General features: G+C 44.4%; 1 protein-coding gene and 1 long non-coding RNA gene across 3 annotated transcripts in view; one reads left to right on the forward strand and one right to left on the reverse strand.

Annotated features, from left to right (window-relative positions):
• On the reverse strand, positions 1 to 2498 carry LOC144094597 (uncharacterized). 2 transcript variants are annotated; one of them, XR_013306527.1, is made up of 3 exons: positions 2414 to 2498; positions 1263 to 1319; positions 1 to 204 (listed from the first exon to the last, which is right to left on the reverse strand). It is a non-coding gene; the product is annotated as an uncharacterized LOC144094597 (long non-coding RNA). The 2 variants fall into 2 exon arrangements; XR_013306528.1 differs by having other exon boundaries at positions 2418 to 2497.
• Positions 2499 to 6794: 4296 nt separating this feature from the next.
• Positions 6795 to 20534, forward strand: part of LOC144094493 (uncharacterized) — a 48011-nt gene continuing 34271 nt past the window's right edge. The window contains exons 1-12 of the mRNA XM_077628419.1: positions 6795 to 6943; positions 8439 to 8474; positions 9965 to 9994; positions 10631 to 10643; positions 11100 to 11185; positions 11771 to 11794; positions 12846 to 12971; positions 14367 to 14551; positions 16071 to 16280; positions 17217 to 17326; positions 18793 to 18904; positions 19559 to 19861. Coding sequence (XP_077484545.1) covers positions 6841 to 6943; positions 8439 to 8474; positions 9965 to 9994; positions 10631 to 10643; positions 11100 to 11185; positions 11771 to 11794; positions 12846 to 12971; positions 14367 to 14551; positions 16071 to 16280; positions 17217 to 17326; positions 18793 to 18904; positions 19559 to 19861 — 1338 coding nt within the window. The 5' untranslated portion in view covers positions 6795 to 6840. The remainder of the gene's footprint in view (positions 6944 to 8438; positions 8475 to 9964; positions 9995 to 10630; positions 10644 to 11099; positions 11186 to 11770; positions 11795 to 12845; positions 12972 to 14366; positions 14552 to 16070; positions 16281 to 17216; positions 17327 to 18792; positions 18905 to 19558; positions 19862 to 20534) is intronic.

Consider the following 20534-nt stretch of genomic DNA (forward strand, 5'->3'; position numbering starts at 1 on the left):
CTTCGGTGACATCCGCAGAGGCCGTGGGTGTCCAGTCTTGTGGGCTGCTGCTGCTGTCGCCGCCGAGGTCTCCCGTCTCTGTGAACGACTCTTCGGTCGTGCGAGGTTTCTGAGGGACCTGGGAGCGGCGGCGTGTGGCCGCTGCCACCTTTGTCCACCCGACGGCATGCGTTGGTGCCCCAGTGTGCGCCTTGGTGGTGACAGCTGTGCTCACGAATACGAGAACACGAAAGTTGTGTATTTTTCTAGTATATTTTTCACGCCTAGTCGGTTCCACACACTTGAGTCCTAAACAACAATTGGGAAACACAGGCACGTACTTAAAGGAGGAGGGAACAGCGAGGGAACAGCTGCGCAAACTGCCACCCATTCTAGAGTAGCAATACGCATACTTGTGTTGTGTTCCCCTTAAGCACGTGCCTGCTTTTTCGTGCACTGTTAAGGATACAATCATAATTTTTTCTGGAAGTATGTTACTCTGTAGGTTCTTATGCTGCCAGATAGTTTTAAAAATGAAGTTCTCATAAGAGACGCTTCACTATTTTCGCGAAGAAGAGATGTAACAAACCTCTCATAGCCAGGAGACCACTACCTCTCTTAAACCACGACATAATCTCTATCCTGTAAAATGAGCTCACAATTTTGTATCACCTAGTGTGTTCAAAATGAAACAAGATAGATGAATTAACCCAAACACTGGCGTAAACGATTTAGCCAAGCCTGATTAATGAAAATAAGGATATGCAATTTTTGGGTCATGGATGAAATTCGGCTATTGGGTCATTACAGATGATTAAAAGAGATTGAGAAAAATATATCTTAGACCACTGATGATATAGTGCACTGGAAAAAGACCGATGAGCAAGAAATTATAGAGTCAGAAGTACAGGTTGAAATGATAAGAAAGTTAACATCATGTGTGATTTTGAATCCTGCTTCCGTTCTCTTAACTGCATTGCCAAGTACGACGCAGAAGTAGGAATAATTTTGGTTCTTCATTGGGAACTATGTTTTCCTCTCCACATTTCTCGAAAGTAAACCAAAAAAACAACTAGTTAGACGGCGTCATGCTTCGTAAGTAACGGCTCCGAAAAGATACTATGTCAAGCGCGCTGTAGTCAGGCGGTCAGCGAACCTTTTTCTTTTTTTTTTTGTCTTCTCGCACTCAAGCGCGAAGACAATAAGCACAGCTAGCATGGGGCGGTACGTTTTCTGAAAAGCATCATTATTAGGAAATTATTGAGTTGACTGCGTGAGCTCACCCGAAGCAGGAGCCTTGGTTTGCTTCAAGCGTCCACTTTTTGCGCCAGGCCCTCTGCCTGGGGAAGCAGGGCAACAAACGTCAATTAATAACAATTAAACAGAACACTGCGGTTGCTGCACATAACGCCATACGTAAGCTATAGATAACGAACCAGCCATATCAGATACTAGCGCATAGGAAAAGGAATATTTGCTCTTTGAACACAATGATTGTGGACATGAAAGACACCAGGGCTGCTCTCAGTCTAAGCGTATAACTTCAAAATTCCTGTAAACATCTGTCACAGACACACTATGCACAGCGCTGTGTATACAAAGTATACACAGCGTCTGGGGAGTTTACCGAGTATGGCATACCTATTCAAGGTTCATATACTCGATCTAGAATACAACGTATGGGCAGAATTACACACCGATTCTTCGTGCGCATATTACATGGCATTGAGTGAGAAATCGTATAACTGCCACATAACCTGCCTTGTACCCGCCTGGACTATGAAAGCAAACTCACAACATCAGCCTATTTACCTTGTGCGAATTAAACCGTGATTTCTTGCAAGGATCCTATTAATAATGGTGTCTTTTTCCGAAGGGCGCAACTTACTGCAAAATGCCGCTGTATGACCGTTAGTACGTGGTGGACAGTTTTCCAACAGAACTTGGATGCAGATACATGCGGCGCCAGTGCACGCCCCGACTTCCCCACAACTGAGATCAGTTAAGAAACTTATCGTTTCTCTGCAGTGGGATCGTTTTATGGATATGCTCTGTGTACCTTTAGAACAGAAAACTTGGAACTATATTTGCATGGAGAAAAGCGGCGTTCCTATTACTAATGACTGCCTTATTATCTTACAGGTTACAAGTTTTGTCATTAAAATGTTAGTGCAAGAAATCTGAAACTTTGGCCTACAAAAAAAGAAAAAAAAACGAACTCGGAGTCTTTATGTTAGGCATGACACCGCAGTAATTCCTAACCTGAAATACATCAGACGGAGGCTTATGTTAAAACTATCCTTGCTTGCTAAAAGAATATTTTATTGCTTTTGAAGCTGGGAGTGAACACAGAATTTCTAGTCCTGCTCATAAAACAAACCAAACAAGAGAGGTGAGCAACAAACGACCGTGTATTTACAGCTAGAACACTCACCGACCTTTACGACGTCAAATATGACCAAGGCGCACACAGCAATCAGAGCGCAGGAGATGGCGAGGAATACAAACGCCGCTCCGCTCTTCACCCTGGCCGAGGACAAGAAGAAAACAGAACAAAATGCACCAACGCGACAACGCCGTATTTTGCGCTTTCATTTGCGGCATGCAACGAGTACAGCGCGTGTCTCTTGCACCAAGACCCAGATTTAAGAGCGCCGCATAGTGTTATTGGCATTGAATACAAGTAACACAGCATTACTTTAGTAAGAATAATGCACAGATACGGCAGTTAAAAGGTCATGATGGTCCAATCTTGATATAACTTTGAGCACACATCAATTAGAAGGAGCATTGTCTTAGTAGTTCTTTTACAACCTCGGCTACCATCTTAATATGGGAAGCACGGGCGGCAGGTTACCTTTGCAACCTCCTTTAAGCGTGCTTTCATTGATTGAGCCATGCCAGGTCCAAGACCCAACCATAAGGGGCTAAATTGACGAGTCACTCCGCTGGAGTCCTCTGGACTCTTGTATCGTTAGCGTACGCACAAATACAAGCCGCCGCCGCCGTCAGTATGTTGAGTACTACAAAAACTACAGCACCTTATTAGCAGTATAAGTTGCTCCCAAGTACACAGATCTGCAGCCTTGGTGCGGGTGCTTTGATCAAAGCGAGTCGCATAAACCCATGCGTGTCGTTGCTCGATCTTTTCTTATTTAGTTCATCGCTAAGTGGTTGTGACCAAACGAGCGTTATGGGAGTTTTCTACGCTCTGATTTTTCGCATACAGAGCTCTATTCACATGCGAAAAACATTTGGTTTGTCCGTATGTTTACCAACCGAAGTTGCTCCACAAACTCCGATGCTCCACAAACTCCGATGCTCCACAAACTCCGATGTTCCCATAATATAGGTCCAAAATAAGGTAATGTGAACAATATTCTGAAAGCAGCATCTAGTGTCCGCACGTTTACACTGTTGTTTATACAAAAATGTCGACCGCATTACAACGTTCGAAGTCTAAATTTTGATTCTTTTGTTTCCGCGGTGGTATTTCGCAGGGATAACCTGCTACTGTTAAAGTAAGTGAGTGAATTGACTGGAAAAGAAATCATATTTACATCACGGTTCATTAGTATGGAACATTAGAAAGAAACAGGACCACCTAGTTAGTATAATGCAAAACGCTTTCAAACAAATTTGAAGAATCGCTATGCGATTATGCGACTAATGTCTGCTCTGAAATGATAATTCAGCAAACCAGAGCACTATTTTCTTAGTGAAGATATGACCGCACGAGAACGAAGTTTAAATTTCGCTTCTCATTTCGCTTAATTGCTATTTGTGTTCGCAAGCACTTTGCATGCTGCATAATGCACTGTCGTGCGGCAAAATTATTTCTTAGCTGAATTATTCACGATATTTGCCGACACTTCAAGCAGCGCTGCCATTTCATTTCGATTTGGCTTATGTTCTATGCCAAGGCAGTTGGCTGCAGCAAACAAAGAAATCTATTTGCGGTCTGTGTTCTGCCAGTTAATACCTTTTCTAATGCATGCTTCATTAATGCAAATTTCATGCGCCTAGCAGACAGTAACTTTCAGAAAACAGGGCTGTTAAAGCGAATCAATTGCTTAAATACTTACGTTTGGCTCACTGTAAGAATCAACGACGTAAACAACTCAGAATTTTTCTATTGCTTCATACTCTATGCAATTCCTTGAACTTTTATACATAATTTCCTGTGGAATCGAAGTTCTGGAAGTTATTGGTAATACAGTATTTACGCCATATGAAGTGTTATCTGCAGATCAGTTAATAATTTTGTTTTTAGTAACACTGCAGGAAACAGTTAGCGCAGGTTTAAGAACTTTCATTTCAATGCATTCAAGGCCAGAATTTTTTATTATTACGCTTTCAGCACTTCAAGACTACGTGATTTGTTCGATAAAATTCTTAATTATTTTCTCTTTGATTTCGAGATATTTCTTACTTCTATTTGTAACACTGGGAAACAGGAAGCACTAAGTGATTCCAAGCATGCCCCCCCTCCCTGACCCCCTCCCGCAAATATAACAACAATCGACCTGCAGCAATGTTTAAGAACAGTAAAGCTTACGGTAAGAATTTTTACCTAAGCGCCGCGGAAATTGCAAGCGCTTCAGGTACGACCAAATGAAAGCTGCGTTTGTGAACATAAGATATTCATACCCATTTTCCGGAGAGTGATTTTTCAACAAGCAGCAGGGCAGCTCTTCTTCTTCTTCTTCTCCTTAGGGCAGCTCAGTTGGACGGCTTCTTCGTCTCCTTCTGTTGTGAATCCCGCGTGGTCATGGACACAGTCCGTTAGCAGCGCGATCGTACAGCGCTTCGCGAAAGAACGAAATTTGGAGTTATGTCAAGAAGGCCGCCTACGTGAAATTAAAAAAAAAAACAAAGCCCGCAGAACAAAAGCACGGCTAAAAAACAATGAAATTTAACCAGCATAAATAAACACCGACTGGACAACGCCTGACACCTCAGACCAAAAAGAACTGGACACCTCCTAGTATTACAAAATCTCCCTTGGGCCGGTTTGACACTGGTAGCGTATAACAAAAAAACCCGCAAAATGAACATCCTTAAACCAGACAAAGTACTCAATGACATATCCTATTGCACGCCTGTGCCTCTCGCTAGTAGCATGGAAAATACTATGGCATACATGACATCAACAAGTCTGTAGTGGCTCCACGACAACCACAGCACATACATCGATATTACAGGTTTTTACAAAGTGCGCTCCTCAATCGACTACGTAATCGTTTTGTTATCAACGGTAGAGCATGCAAAACGCCGCCTGCGGCAAGCGGTAACTGTTTTTCCTGACGTAACGGGTGCCTTTAACAATGGAACCATCGCTGGAGGCCTTACATCAGTGTAATACAAGATACTAGACAAACCGGATAGCCTTCATCACGACATTTAAGGAATATGAGACAAACCACCTTGTATACTGTGGTGTGCTTCACAGGTAGTAATTGGAGGGCTCAGAAATTTGGTAAAAAAACTTTTTTGTTCTTGTTTTTTCCGGGGGATAAAGAACAAGAGAAAAAAAAGAACGGACATTGTCTTGAGGGCCTGGATATGACGGACTGAACAATTATTTCAGTGGACATTCAAAACGTGATGGACGGCCTAGTAAAAAAAATTTGGCAAAAAATGTTATTGATTTAGTATTCTGTTTCAGTTCTTAAAATGTGACTGATTTAGTATTATGTTTATGTTCTTTCAGTTCTTGCACCGCGTTTAACTTGCAGTTGGCAAGGGACGAATCGACAAATGTTGCGTGTTTCTGTGCATGCGAATGCGGCTACATATGATGATAATTTTAAAATAAAATTTTTATTGAGCTATTATTTCCTTTCTACCGCAAATCTATGCCTGAAAATATGCTTCCTCAATGAAAAGGCACATCTTGCAGCCCTTTTTGGGCTTGGAAAAATTACAGCACCTTTAAATTCTCTCTTCTAAAAGGAAGTCATAGCTTTTAAGTGCCAAGCGTGGTTATGATTAGCGTGGCTTTGACTGTGTCCTCTGCAACAGGAGAAGTTTGATGGGGGAGGAGGGTAAAGATTATGCCTCCCAGCTGCAAGAGAAAGAGAGAGAGCAAACATTTATTGAGAAGGAAGAAGGTTGAAGCAAAGCAGCTGGAGTCTTCAGTCCAAGACCCCAGTGGCCTTGGCCGGCGCCGTGGGAGGTGCGGCTCTACTGCGCCACCCTGGAAGAGCAGGAGTCGCTCATTGCCCAGTTGGGAAAATTCATGGTCCGTCTGTGAAGATCACTACATAAAACGTTGACCTTCGACCACAGGAGGCCGTGACTGACAAGCAGGCCTGCCTGCTCAAATTGCACTTACCCAACCTACACTAAGTCATGCGCTATTTTTTTCCGCCTTTAACTAGCCCATTTCCGTGGAAGAAATTTGTTTGTTTTTCAGTTATTCAAACTTCTGGGGTTCGATCCCCAGTGCCGCCGGGTACCAACCGAAGATACAATGGGTACAAGCATTCCCCTGTTCTGTTGCTCGGCTTATTTAGGGTGAAATTCGTGGGAAATGGGTCTTTGGCCCCACCTTGAGTAGAAGAAAATACCTTGTGCCATGGCGCTCTTTGGCCATAGATGCCCTTGAGCCAAAAAAATCCATCATCATTATCATATTCAGAGAGCAGCTGCAAGCACGTGATAGAGTGAGCACGGGTGAAGAAGAGGCAGATAAAGGTTTCTTCTGCGAGCCACCAGTCGCGCCGTGCTCGACTCCTCTGAGCCAAAGGTGCTCCCTTCCTCTTACTAGCCGTTAAACATATTACACCTCATCTGTCTTTCCTTGCAGTTAGCTATTCTTCTGCTGAGTTCTACCAGCCGCCTTCGTAACCTCGCCCAATGAAGCCAGCTAATGTCGCCGTCAGCCCAACCAGCGGGGAGCGGTCCAACCCACCGGTTCCCCTGTCACCTGTCAAGCCCGTCTTCTTGTACACGGAACGGAGTGAGCAAGCAAGCGCTAAACAATGCGTCAGGCTGTGAATACTTTGCTAGCTACGGGCTACGCACTTAGGTATTAAAGGATAGGCTTTTGCGGAGCTGACGACTCACAATCAAGTAAGGATTCATCCTATGTTCCCGGATATTTTCCAGGAATGCAACGCGCCGGTGGCATGTAGTCCACATTCCGAGCTCCGTACTTATCAGCCGATGCAGACCGGAGTTTCCATTCAGGCCTTAAGACTCAGGGGCGCATTTACAAGAGCACCTCTCGATTGCCACACATGCAAAGTTTCAGTGGGGAAGTGCGTTTCCCCCTAACACCAACATGGCGTCTCCTCGATACGTGTGTAGGGCATTCAAGAGAGCGCGCAGCGGAAGCAAATGGGCGAGTTAGCGAACGCAGAACCTGATATTGTTTGGCTACGTAACAGAAGGCTCACATATAAAGTGATAACGTTAGAGTCCTGTCTTGTGCGGTAATTTTGACAACGGGAACTCTAAGAAAAATTCTTCTGTAAGCGTCGTGCGCATAAAGCCTTTCCACAGAAACTCTAGCTGGCTATAGGCGGAGTCGCCTGTTGAAGATGTTTAAGGAAGCGGGGCTTTGTCACGTCACACAAAAGGTTATTGTTCTAATTAAGGATTCATTAGGTTAACTGGAGAACGCTTTTGATAGGGACGATTCGCTTTCTTTTGAAATTTTTACGCAAGATCTCTGGACTCTTTATTTGATTCCGCACGGAGGCAATCGATCTGAAGGGAAGCGCGTAAATTTTAGGATTATGGTTCCTTAAAAACAGAACGTGCTTTAAAGCGGTCACAATGCATCACGTATTATGGAGCAATTATTGCTGCAGAATAACTTTGAAGTGAGCTAGAGCCAAGCGGGAGGTGTGAAATATATGTCTCTCAACGTGCAGCCGAGGAGACGCAAAGGGGAGACGTTAAGGCATTTGTGCGGCATGACCAGTCTGCGTGGGCAACAATGGCAGGAATAAAACGGCAGTGTGTGCGCTCACAAAATTTGTCTTCCTCCGCTCATTCTGCGACGGTGATGCCCACATAGTGATAATCAAAATACAATGCAACGACTCCTTAAGGCTCGGTCACTGTCAAGTGATTGTCACTGCCATCGCTTACTTTTTATATCCAGTTGTTGCTTTGGCTCGTAGTGGCCACGAGAACTCCGAAGGAGCCCTGGCCTGCTCAGGGTGTGCCGATAAGAAAACAAAGACGCTGTTGAGAACACGATTGCGACTGTGAGGAATGAATGGAATGACCGCGTACGCCGATGAATCGTTACACAGAAACACTATTGCAGATTTCATTGCAATACGTCTAACCAAAAGCATCCAAGCCGCTTAAGAACGGTAGCTACGGACAGGGAATTACGACATGAATCCAGAAAAGCGTTCGCATTATGACAAGGTGGGAAAAAAGGCATGATTTTATTGCAAAATACAGTTTTTTTACCTAATTAGTGTTTCTCCCAACAGGTTCAACGACCATGATGGAATCCCGCGGAACCCAAGGTAAATTAAATCACCGTTCTTCTTTCTGAATCTAGCGCCATTTTTCGTAATAAACTTATCATTGCCCAGCAGCTTCACCACATGGTTGTTGCAAACTATTTTGACTGTTCCCTGGTTAAAATTCGATCAATTTTCCCTCCTACGCTTTCATGCACCTTCACTAAAGTAAGAAAGTTCGCAGTCTTTCTTTTACGCCTTGGAATCTGTTAACAATGAAAAATTAGCAAGCGCAAAATTTACACGCAAATTACTCAGGGGGTTATAGAGCACAGTGTTGCTAAAGAAAAAAAATTATCAGGTGACCAGACAACCTGATGCGACGTTCCTGCGTATGCAGTGGTGATTTTACCTTAATGCTTTTCCGATTAAGCTCTGCCAAATGATGCTTTTGCTCTTGGTACTTTTGTAGCTTTGCCGTATCCAAATGCCTGAACGTGCGTGAATACATTTCGTATATTTTTTTTAAACTGGTTTGCTTAAACTTCCCGTAGCAATTCATTCACCTTGTCAGGTGTTTGCAACACCTTTATCCTGTATGTCCTCGGTTTTCGTATTTCACGAACCGAAAAAAACAAGTTATTATTATTAGTTATTATTATTGGCTGCCTCACCTAAACTTGTCGCGATGTTATTTGCGATAAATGACTTACACGAATCTTAGCCGCTGTCTTTTCTGCAAGATGATATGTCCTGTTTCACCCTCTACCTAAAGGAGGAAGGCAGTGGTGGGTGGGTGATGCTTCTGGACGGCAGCTGGCTTTCCGATTGCGTCTTTGAGTTCGATTTCGCAGTCAATTCCGCTCCGCTACTGTGTTGGTTGATAGTTGGTGGGGCCCTAGAGAAGAGTAGAAGTAGATGGGATGGGTTTGTGGTGGGTGGCACTGCTAAAAGGTGCAGTTCTGTAGTTGTTGGATGACGCCTCTGGAGGGTGAAGGCAGTGGGTAGATTCAGAGTAACGGTGGATGTGTGGTTACCCGGCCTCCTCCTAGCTAGGGGGGTGCGGTCGGGAGGGGGCTACTGGGTGGTGCTTCTGAATGGTGGCATCTGACGCCCGTACGTTTCACCACCTACTGACCCCAGACATCTCGGGTGGGGTACCTAGTACTGCTTGCGCAATAACAGTACAAGTGCTGTGAATGGGGCTTGTTGGTTACCGATCATATTTTGAAGAGCGCAAGGAGGGGACACAGTAAGGAGACACCATAGCGCTCGTGGTGTCTCCTTAATGTGTCTTGTCCTCAAGCTGTTTCAAATATGAGCAATAACAGTAGCATTGCCCTTCGTTTTAGTGCAGCATATTATTTTGCAGAAATGTTATTTTATGACGTACTTTGTCGGATTTTAGATCACTCATAAAGATTGTAAAATACTTCTATTAGCACAAATATAATCAACTTTTATTATTTTACATACCCCTATGTCGCTGTGCACTTCTTTTAGATTGCTATTCCTCCGCGCATTACTAACACCAGCGAATATTTCTTTTTCAGGGTACACATACCTGGATACAGTTTGGGCAGGTATGCTTGATCTTTTGCTTCTCTCAAGAAGCGCATAAAGGGGACGCTTCGCACTTTATTTTCGATCTTTCTTTTACACGCAGCGCGTAATAATTTGATTCTTGCAAAATCATTTTTGTCCAAACGCCTGTTCGCACCCTGCATAAGTGGAAGCGATATGAAAGACATTTCTGACCTCAACCTCACTGGTTCGTGAGCGGGCTCTTCACTGAAACACCTGCATGTAATTTCCGCTTTCTGCAGATCATCGCAACATGCAGCAAAACTTCGCCATAGATCCTTTTGTTCAGCTTCAATCTAAGTGTGACTACCGCAGAAATTAATGGAGGGCCTAGTGCCCAGACACCCTGTTTACAAAACTTATGGCTTTGCGGATTCAAGGCTTAACTCAAACTTGTCTGTACGCGACGTCGGTTCCTGTTTGTTGGTCGCAAGAATACCTGGCAAATGCGCGAACCAACGAACGAATATCAGATGGATTAGTGACCACCTGATGGTCCCCACGAGAGCAATTTTTGAGTCCATCCCCTGCCAGCGCATATTTAACATTGTGTTCGACATGAGGAGCGTCTCATGCACACTTTGTGGTGAAGCAGAATCCGTTTATTTGTGGGACTGTTGCTTTTTGCTTTATAGACCAAAAGTCCAAGCAAGTATTTACTCAAGTTTCTGTTGGCGGATGAGAAAATAATTTAACATCCTTTAAAAGCGCCTTCGTAAACTGGGATGTAATGAGCAGTTGTTTTTGTTTTGCGTTTTGTATATATACTACAATTTTAGAGCGGAGGCAGTGCCTCAATCCCCCGCAATAGCTCTGTTTCCGAAAATTGCGGCAGGAGGATGTGTAACGAGAAGCATGGGGAAACTAATAGATGCATAATAGATGCAATAATAGATGCATCTGATATGAAAATAAATCCGCGTTTGCGGTCAATCTTCTGCCCATTTTTTACAGTGATTGCTTCTTGCTGCATGCGCTCTGGGTGCCCGTTTTCTCTGATTTAACTTTGTGTAGCTTTGGTTTTTCGCACTGTGGCTGTTGCAAGCCGTGTTTCTTCTTCACACTGCAAGAGCTCGAACACTCTGGAAATTCATTCTCGCGCAGGTCGTTTGCGATGCTCTTTCTGAAAGCGGTGCTCGTTACCGTAATGCTGCTTCTGATCATGGCGCTCTGTGTCGCCTTTGTAATGTGTAAGTGACCTCTCTATATAGCCACAACTTCTAACTTCCTTTCCTATTGTCTAAGCTCGGGGAAAGCCGATTTTTTGTTTCTATGATCGCTGACCCGAAAAAAAAATCGCAAAAGGTTTGTCACTGGCCCGTGTATCGAACATTCTTCAACTGTGTATGCAGAAAAGCAACTTTGTGGCTTCGCCAGCTCTAGCCTACTTAGTGCTGAATCATTTCACGAAAAACGACTATCGTTGGCGCTGGCAACAGTATGCTGGGTTATATGTCCGGTTTAACTTCCTCTGCCCCAGTACAGCTTGTATACGTCTCAAATTGCAGTACAAAAGAGTAAGCATAAACAGAAAACCATCATGGGCACGTGTAGGATAGTGTAGAAGTGATTTATAAAATAATTTTGCTGTGAAGGGCTGAATATTCAACCGTGAAAATTATTAATCTTAAATATATGCTTCATTTGAAAGAACCCTTGTGGCTTCTAAGGATTCTCGAACCGCAAACCACTGTTATTAGTTCCGAACCATCAGTTACATATTTTTGTCAGTAATAAAATCCATCAGTTGCCGCATGTTTTATTTTTTCTTTCAGATTACCATCAAGACGATTCAAGCAGTGAGTTCATACCGCATTTATTACGAAGAAAACTCGATAGCTTCTTACAGAGAATTATCATGCAAGCGTCCACAAAAGCGCAGCTGAATTTCCTTGGCTGCTTACATGACCTTCTTCCCTACTCCTGATATTCCGACATCACATCGCAGACAGCGCGATAATTGAGTTTGATCATTTTCGTAATGTACTTGCTATGTAAACATATTTTTTCTGCCAAAGAGGTCAGTAAGCGCTAGGCTGGAATAAATTTGCTTCTAAGCTGCCGATTGTCCGAGCGATTTAAATTGCTAATTCCAAAACATTCTTCTTTTTACTAACCGGCTTTTGATTTCATGCATTTTCACACCAAGGAAAGATTACACATTGCAATATACACGTGTCCACTGAACGCGATAATAGGTAAATATTTGTTTACGTTTAAAGCTTGTTCACCCTCAAAGCCTGCACCACAAAAGCGACATTAAGTGCTCACAGGCTAAGCCTACATGTGAAGACGAAACAGCAAGGAGGATAAGGTCGGCCTTACCGGTAGCGCTTGCAAGCGGTTGCACCGCGCTCATCGATGTGTTAGGAGAGATGAAGAGGAGGGCAGGAGGAGCAGGAGGAGAGGAGGGCAGGAGGAGCAGGAGGAGAAGAGAAGAGGGGGACAAAAAGCAAGCGCGGTCCGGTTTAGCCTCCGTAACTTAGGTTATGCGCTGCTTGGACGTTTCGCGTAGCTATTTTCTTGACGTGTCGCCAAAAAAAGGTCCTAAAAACGCGCAGTTTCGCTGCTGCCACCTTATGTCATAGAGGCTGCTAAACTAATTTAATTGTTATTATCAACTAAGAAGGCTCATCATCTCATGCTAATGAGGCGAAATTTTTTCCTAAGTCATATGTTACGCCAGCTTGTCGCATTTCATCATTTCCTTAGAACAACTCAATGCTCGGACGCTTTTTGAAATTTCCGTTCATAAACTTCGAACAAGAAACCATGGAGAGAAGTTCTTGTATATATTCTTCATTAATGACTGGGCTGAATGATGGCGCGGTGCTGTTATTCTTTTTTCAGACGATGACATAAGCAAAATGGATCTTATAACCGAATTGGACGCGCCAGTTCCGACCACACGCCATGGCCCTGTGATCAAAGACACTTCGACCACGAGGAAACCCACCACTTCCTCTACCACACCCAGTAAGTTAAGCAAGAGGCCAAAAAAACTGAGACAAAGAAACAGATATAAGATTTAAGCAAACTACTGCTCACATGTGCCACAGGTGACTGCGCAAAGCGGGTTAAAAAGAACTAACGTTATGAACGCCTGGAGCCAGCAAAAGTGTGAACGGGGTAACATGAAGAAATCGTATTCGATAGCGGTTATAAGCGGTGCAAATTACAAATTATTAGAAGCCAAGTACCCAAAATTAGGATAAGGGAGAAGAGAAAAGATTTTATCGTAGTGCGCGTATAAACCCAAAAATTATATATTAAAGAATGTACTCCGGTTCAAGTTTCTCTTTTTTTTTTAGCAATTCGCCTCGTTATTTTTACGTGCGTGTACAATGCCTTCTTTGCCGACTATATGCCGTGCCCAGGGAGCGTATTTTGCAACTATTCGTTTCCCATTTGCTACTTCCTTCCGTGTTGTGTAATCGGATTTGGCCTATAAGTAATAACTCGGACACCGGGACTGTTCTCTGCGCTGGGAAATCACGGTTCACGAGAGCTTCTTCATTATAAAGACGATCGGAGATACGGCGTACCGACAAACTGCGCGCATATGTTTTCGCACAAATGCGTACGAACAGCTTTACGGAGAACCTGGCTTCTGTCCCGTTATCTAATCTATTGGCCAGTACAATGGCTGTATACCAAACTATTTACGGTATGGTAGGTATAACATGTGGGGTTTATGTCCGAAAGCTTCACGTTGGTTATGAGAGGCGCCGTAGCGGTGTGTTTCGTATTAGTTTCGACAATTTGGCGTTGTATAAAGTGCTCTGGCATCACATAGCACAAGCGCTTGTCTGCGTCTTGTATAGATTGAAATGTGACCACTGCGACCAAGATTCGATCCCACAACCTTGGGCGCACGGCCCGAACGACATGGGCACAAAGCCATGGAGGTGGTTATAATCACAAAATGACCTTGCGTACTAACACTTACGAACAAATTTGTGAAGCTCTTCTCTGGCCCGCCACCTAAAGTGCTTGGAAGTGCGGAACGAAGCTGCACGCTTAAAAATTACGAACAGACGTTCTCTACAAAGGCTTAGAGAGAGCTTTGTTAAACATGCCACTGACTCGCGCACATGGTGTTTGCAAGCAAAGCAACGTGACACCCTAAAAAACTGCCGAAAAAATTTACTAGCAGGGGTTTACCTACTAGTTTCAGGAACCTGGCCTCTCGACTGCACCTTTTAGGGCGATTTGAAAATGGTGTGACACTGCATCCCATAAAAATGTTTAACCGACCTTAGCTCGGGTTTGTGGATATGGCGACTGGCCCGCTAGAAGAACGGCACATACTGCGCTAAAGTCTACATTTTGTTCTCTCAATTATCATGGTCTAACCTGCCCTCCGCACAGCCACGACTACGACGACGACCACGACAAAGCCTAAGACGATGATCTGCACCGTGAGCGAGACTCTACGCATCGAGGATTCCATCACGGAAGGAATATGCGACTACGCCATATTCTCTGACCTGGCAGTGGTGCGCGGCGACCTCAAGCCAGTCCAGGGCAAGCACGCCTGGGAAGTCTTCAAGAGAGTGAGCTCATGCTGACTTACTTCATCCGCGTAGCGCCTCCTTTCAGGCAGTACGCGTTCTAACAGAAGCGCAGGCTCTGGACAACTGCCGCGGCTTACACGCTCAAAACAACACGCAACAAGATTCTTCAAGCCGCTAGGTACTCCTTCCTCTGGGAGATGCCGCCACCTGTTTGTTCAGCTGCTTGTCGGTTGGAGGGACATGAATGTATAGAACACTGTGCCAAGGGCCAAAAAAGTTCCCGAGAAAAGCGATAATAATTCGCTCAATTATGAGAAATGGGAAGAAGATTGAGAATAAACGGACATTTAAATAAAGATGTAGCGCAAAGAGGCGAGCAAGGGAGAGAGACACGACAAACACGAACGCTACATCAACTGAGAACGCGTATCCAGCCCGTCGGTCATTCTGAGGAACTCTGATACTTCTTGAGGCTTCTTAGTCAGGAAAGGGTCTTCAGCATTAATCAACTTGAGGTTTTAAAGCGAAAGCTTTATTGGCCGCAAACTCAAAACCTCAAGTTGATTAATGTCGAAGACCCTTTCCTGACTAAGAAGTCTCAAGAAGTAGCAGAGTTCCTCAGAATGACCGACGGGCTGGATACGCGTTCTCAGTTGATGTAGCGTTCGTCTATGTCGCGTCTCTCTCCCGTGCTCGTCTCTTTTGCGCTACATCTTTCTTCAAGTATGTGTCACCAACTAGCGCAGCAACAAGTTTTAGTGAAACGAACATTTCCCCGATATTTTTTTAAAGAATAATATAGCTCACAAAAGGAATTCACAGGTAGGAGATATATCTTCGAAGAGGTTTATCGTTGCTCTGAATGCCATGTTTAAACCTAGTAAACTCCAACAGTCTGAGTCCATCATAATCATGGATTGATTGCCCTGACGTAGACTTGGCTACGACTTGGGATACCTGAGACATACCAGGACAAAAGATGGGCGCTGGCAGGCTTTCCATGTTGCTCTACAGCTTCTGTGCAGCTGGTGGCGGTATCAGTGCTGTCTATGACTATGTGTCTACGTAGCAAATCATGAAAGCATAGCAACTAGCTCCACACCATGTTCGTTAATTCGCACGTACTCAGCTCTAGCTCCGGCGATAAGGAGATGCATACTTCTATATTAGCCGCCGGCTTCTACCACCTTCCGCCTTCTACGATTTCAAAATCCCCGGATTGATTCGCTAGTACTGTTTGCTGCACGCTGAGCTTTTCGATCCGGGACAACCTCGCACACCTGAACATTCGTCAAACTGCCGAAGAGATTACGTGTTTTCTGAGCTTGCGAAGAGTGGCTGTTACTGAAAAATTAATGTAATTATGGTGTGGTGGCTGCGGAACGCTGGGCCCATTGGGAGCACAGCACTCTTCTTCGATGCCTACTTAGGGTTGTTGCACATAGCTCTCGGCTTTGGAGGTTAACAACTAAAGACTTATACCGCTGGAGATCTCTCCTACAAGGTACGACAATTAGTCCCATTTTGTTCTTACCTTTCTTTGTCCTCCTTGTCGCAGGCGGTGGCCAGTTCACAGAAGACGATAGGTGGCGTGAGCTTCTCTTCCCATCTGGCCCCGCAACGAGAAGGCACACTTCAACAGCTTCTCACCTTGAATACCGCCCGACTGGAGGAGCTCATCGTCACTCAGAAAATGATTGCGTTGGGGACGCTGGGCCTCAGCCGCAGCTCAGCACCCGTCGTACACTTATTTCTAAAGACGTTTGAGGTGATGTTGCCCTCTACATTGGCATTGTAACAATATGAAGTAATTTCTACTTGCATTCAATATCTTTAATACCCATCCGATATCTATGCAGAAATAATTTGGTGCATCTGAACGAATTCATCTGTATCACGCAAGGTTAACGATCACAAAAGGAGATTTTCAAAAACTTCGAAGGAAGACATTCGTTTCTTCTGTTTAGAAACAGCGAAAGAAGGCCGTGAAGTATTTTGTTCAGTCAGCCGCAGTAATTTTGTCAGGTGTTAGATTGGAGAGAAATTGTATTGTTGGTACAATGCAGTTTCCTGCATTCTTTGGGATAAGAATTAGCCAACAACCCTACCATGCAATAATTAACTGCCATAGCTGGAGTTTCCTGCACAGGGAACCGGAACGAGTCGCTTAGATACCTTCCCCCACGCGATACCGTTGTTTCATTCGTGGTTTCATTTCAATACGTATAAACCATGAATAGCTCTGAGTGACTTATTTTTTATTTAACTCTGCCGCTCCACTCTCTAGAGCTTTCCTTTGGCGACTTATTATCCATCGCGACCATGTTTTACGCTCTGGAAGCATTCGATGCTCTCCGCTGACAGCCTAAATCATTTTGAGACCAGACCCATTTTGTACTGAACTACGACTCGGAGAGGTCAGGCAATTCGGTGAGGAATATTGCTGACGGCCGATAATATGAGGTCCGATTAAAAAGTTTAGCCAAACGCAATGTTATTTTTGATATGTCATATCGCGGATATGAGTATCACATCGGTCGCTGAAATCGATACAAGCGCGCTTCCGCCGTTCATTCACAAAACTGTGCTTCCGGGCTACCAGGATTCCTAATTAAACGTGTGGATACTTGCTGCAACTTTATAACGACTGCGATGTTGCAGTGAGACAGTGCAGCAAGGCGACTGCCGTCTTTCATGAATGCAGTACCTGCGAGCAGCCCTGGAAGACAGACCAGGATCAATCACTTTCCTCGGCGCATGGATCATCACAACATACGACGCTCGGTTTTTCGCCAATAGCCTGGGCAAGGCACAGTAAGTCTCGTGAAGATGTATTTCCTATCTCCTGGTCGTTTCTGCCTACTACAACACTGACAAGACGACTTCCGCTCTACTTGTCATCCCTCCTCCTGTACGCAGCTCATTTAATTTATTTCCTGTTTCGCCGACCCTTTCGTATGCAGGGTTAGGGAGGTAGACTCTGCAAGTGTGCTTAAAAATACAACCTTCTATTCCGGTGCGCCGTGTTTTTTTAAACGCTTTGAGCTGAACGAAATCTCCTGGTGCCACTAAAGGTATATAGAAATATAAGCACAGAACCTTTGCGGAATTTTCTTGATCCTTCTGTTGGGTTGATAGTTAGCGCTTCGTCTGTCTCTCTTCTGGCCCCGTCCTGTCCTTGCTCAGTTTCGTACTTGTTTTCCATCCACGAGCCCACCCAAATTTCCTCTTTCCTAAATTCATCGTCTCACGGTCTCTATTGCAGTGATCCTACTGCAGTCATCCATTTTTGTTGTTGATATCAGCGAGATCCCCTGGGCTACCTAAGGAGCGGCACTTGACACACTGAACTGAGCCATTCTCTTCTTTACTTTGGCCTTTTTTTCTCCTTATGCTTAGGTTTTTCTTTGTGGGGTCGGGAGGGGGGAGGGGGTAGCAGGAGGTGTCGCGACCCGCATATGTGTCGTGATAGAGCATGCCGCACCTGGGTTTTTTCTGCGCACGCCACCGCTACAAAAAGCACGGCAGCTGTGCCTCTATGAGCAGTCCTCTCTGGACGACTGCGTGCGGCGGTGCATTTGCATTCATTCCCTTTTTTTTTACACGTTCTTCAGTAAAATTACGGTCTTGATTTGTTCTTTCTGCCTCCGCCTGTCCTGCATCACATAGCCCGTTATATTTAGTGGTACCGGCGGGGACACATTGTTTTTCGTTGTTTTTCTCGTCCCACAATAATTTTTGTCCTGCTTCACATGCGGGCAGGGCAGTTGTTTTTAGCCTAATCTAACCTCTGTCTCTGTCCTGCGTCACAGACAGTGCTAGCAACCACAATTTGTGGACTAAATGGATATCATCATGACATGCGGACCAAGAAAATGATGGGTGTGTTACGTTGCGCAGCTGCAAACAGGAATCAGTGAATATTTCTGCTAATGTCATCTGACGGTAATGTACAAAGAGACATTTACTTCGCGAACAGTATGATAAAGCCAATTTGTACAGCTGTGAATACAAAGACACTCAATTAAGTCTTCTGTTTATCACCACGATCCGAATGTACAATGCGCGAAATGCATCGGCTTCCTCAAATAACATTAGTTTCACAACAGAAGATGTTTCTAAACCAGTTCGTACATTAACCATGGGCTTAGAGCAGTAACACGAACCGCTCCCTCCAAATGAATACAATAAATTTCGAAAACAGCTCCACTACATTTTAAGCAAGCAGTATTTTGTTTGGAAAATACTTGTATTTATCAACTTTTGCTTTCTCTCCTTAGGGACATCGACTTTGTTATAATACAGACCCATGTAACAATGACGGCGCTAAAAGGACCCTGTCGCGCCCACATGATCAGTCAGGCGGATGAAGGCGATGAAGCTCCGAATTACGTATGTAAAAAGAGCGCCCACAATCTCTAGAGCGTGTGACGAGGAAGGATTACGCCAATTTACTGCATGTAACTTCCCACCTCACGTAATCACATACTCATATATTTTGGCCTTACTATATCAATTCAAAGATCGACCTGCCTTTTGGAAATACAAGCAGATAGTATGCTATGTTTTTTGCCATATGCCAAGTTGATGACTGTTCGCAATATATTGCGCTTTTATATATTGAGCAAGCATTTTATTGATGTCAAAAAAAGAGCAGTCCTGTTGGTATTTTGCAACCACAGCTTTCACCAAAGCAATTCAGACATGCTGTTATTTTTTTTTTGTTTAGCTAATACGTTTACTTACTTCTGCAGTTGTCATTTGTACTTTGTGTGTTGAATTTCTGTACAATACTTGTCTCTACATACTCTTCCACTTGATTATCTTTTTCTGTTGGTTATGTTGAATCGAGGGTCCTACTGCAGTTCCCAATTTTCTCTACCCTCCTCTGCACACGTCAACTCACACATTAGTCGTACTCAACGCATTTTGATATCAACTGGCTTCGAATGCCACTAGGGGCTTGCCCAAGCGACGTCGACATTTTTTGCCGCATTCTGGAAAAGGCACCGCAGTGTGAGTAATGCATTTGTACCGAACGCACAGTCGGTAGCCAAGGAGGTGATCACGCGACTGCGCGGGCACGCCATGGGAAGTCCCCGACTGATGCTCTCGTCCACCATGGCCGTGATGGGGTACTCGGGCGCAAAGGGTGGCCCCTCGGTGACCTTCGACAGGAGGGAGTGCGAGCGATCCTTCGTGGTCGACATTGACGCCATATGCCGCAGCACGCTGGGCGACCTGCGCAGCAACTACGTGAAGCGTGACATGTCCACTTACATCTCCTTCAAGCAGTTTGGGATCGGCTACATGTTCGTCTTCGAGAGCAAAGAATCACTCAAGGACAAGGTGAGACATAGTGCCCCTGTCTACTCAACTTTTGGAATAGGTGGGTGTCACCCAGCTGTTCTACCAGGTGCCAATGCACTATTCAGCTTGGAACCATGGTAAGCGGGCATTCTTTTCGTGCAGGAGGGAAAATGGGGTCTCGTAGATTTGTGTTTAATACATGGAGCTCTTGCATGGGAAATCAATGCTACTTTACATTAACTACCGGCCTCTGCTAAAGCAGAAACATTTTCTCGCTCAAAGGAAGAGCGTGGGTATTAATTCAGCCTCAACTGTTACTTATTTTTGCCACTAATTCATGAGCCATTGCAGTAAAGTAATCACTTATGTTTGACTCTAGTGAGAAGGGTGGAGCTTGTGAGACGCATGCGATACTGACGTGAGCTTTAAAGATATGCCTTCGTTTATTGTTTGTCTGCAGCGAAACATTTTACGATTTCTCACTGCATTTGTGAACTAAAATGTGAACATAAAAACTAAAGAAAGCGTTGCTGCTGTAGAGAAAATGCAGGTGATATCTATCCGGAATCCATCTGGCCAAACGGTGGCATTGGGTCTTTCAACTGAGGTTTAATAGCGCTGTGTATTCGGTATCCTTTAAGCAAAATGTTCTCGTTTCGCTCCTCCGCTTTCAACTGAGCTGATCGCATTTCGTTTTATACAAATAGTACAT

The sequence above is a fragment of the Amblyomma americanum genome, chromosome 6 (genome assembly GCF_052857255.1).
Source record: "Amblyomma americanum isolate KBUSLIRL-KWMA chromosome 6, ASM5285725v1, whole genome shotgun sequence".
In the NCBI taxonomy this organism is placed as follows: domain Eukaryota; kingdom Metazoa; phylum Arthropoda; class Arachnida; order Ixodida; family Ixodidae; genus Amblyomma; species Amblyomma americanum.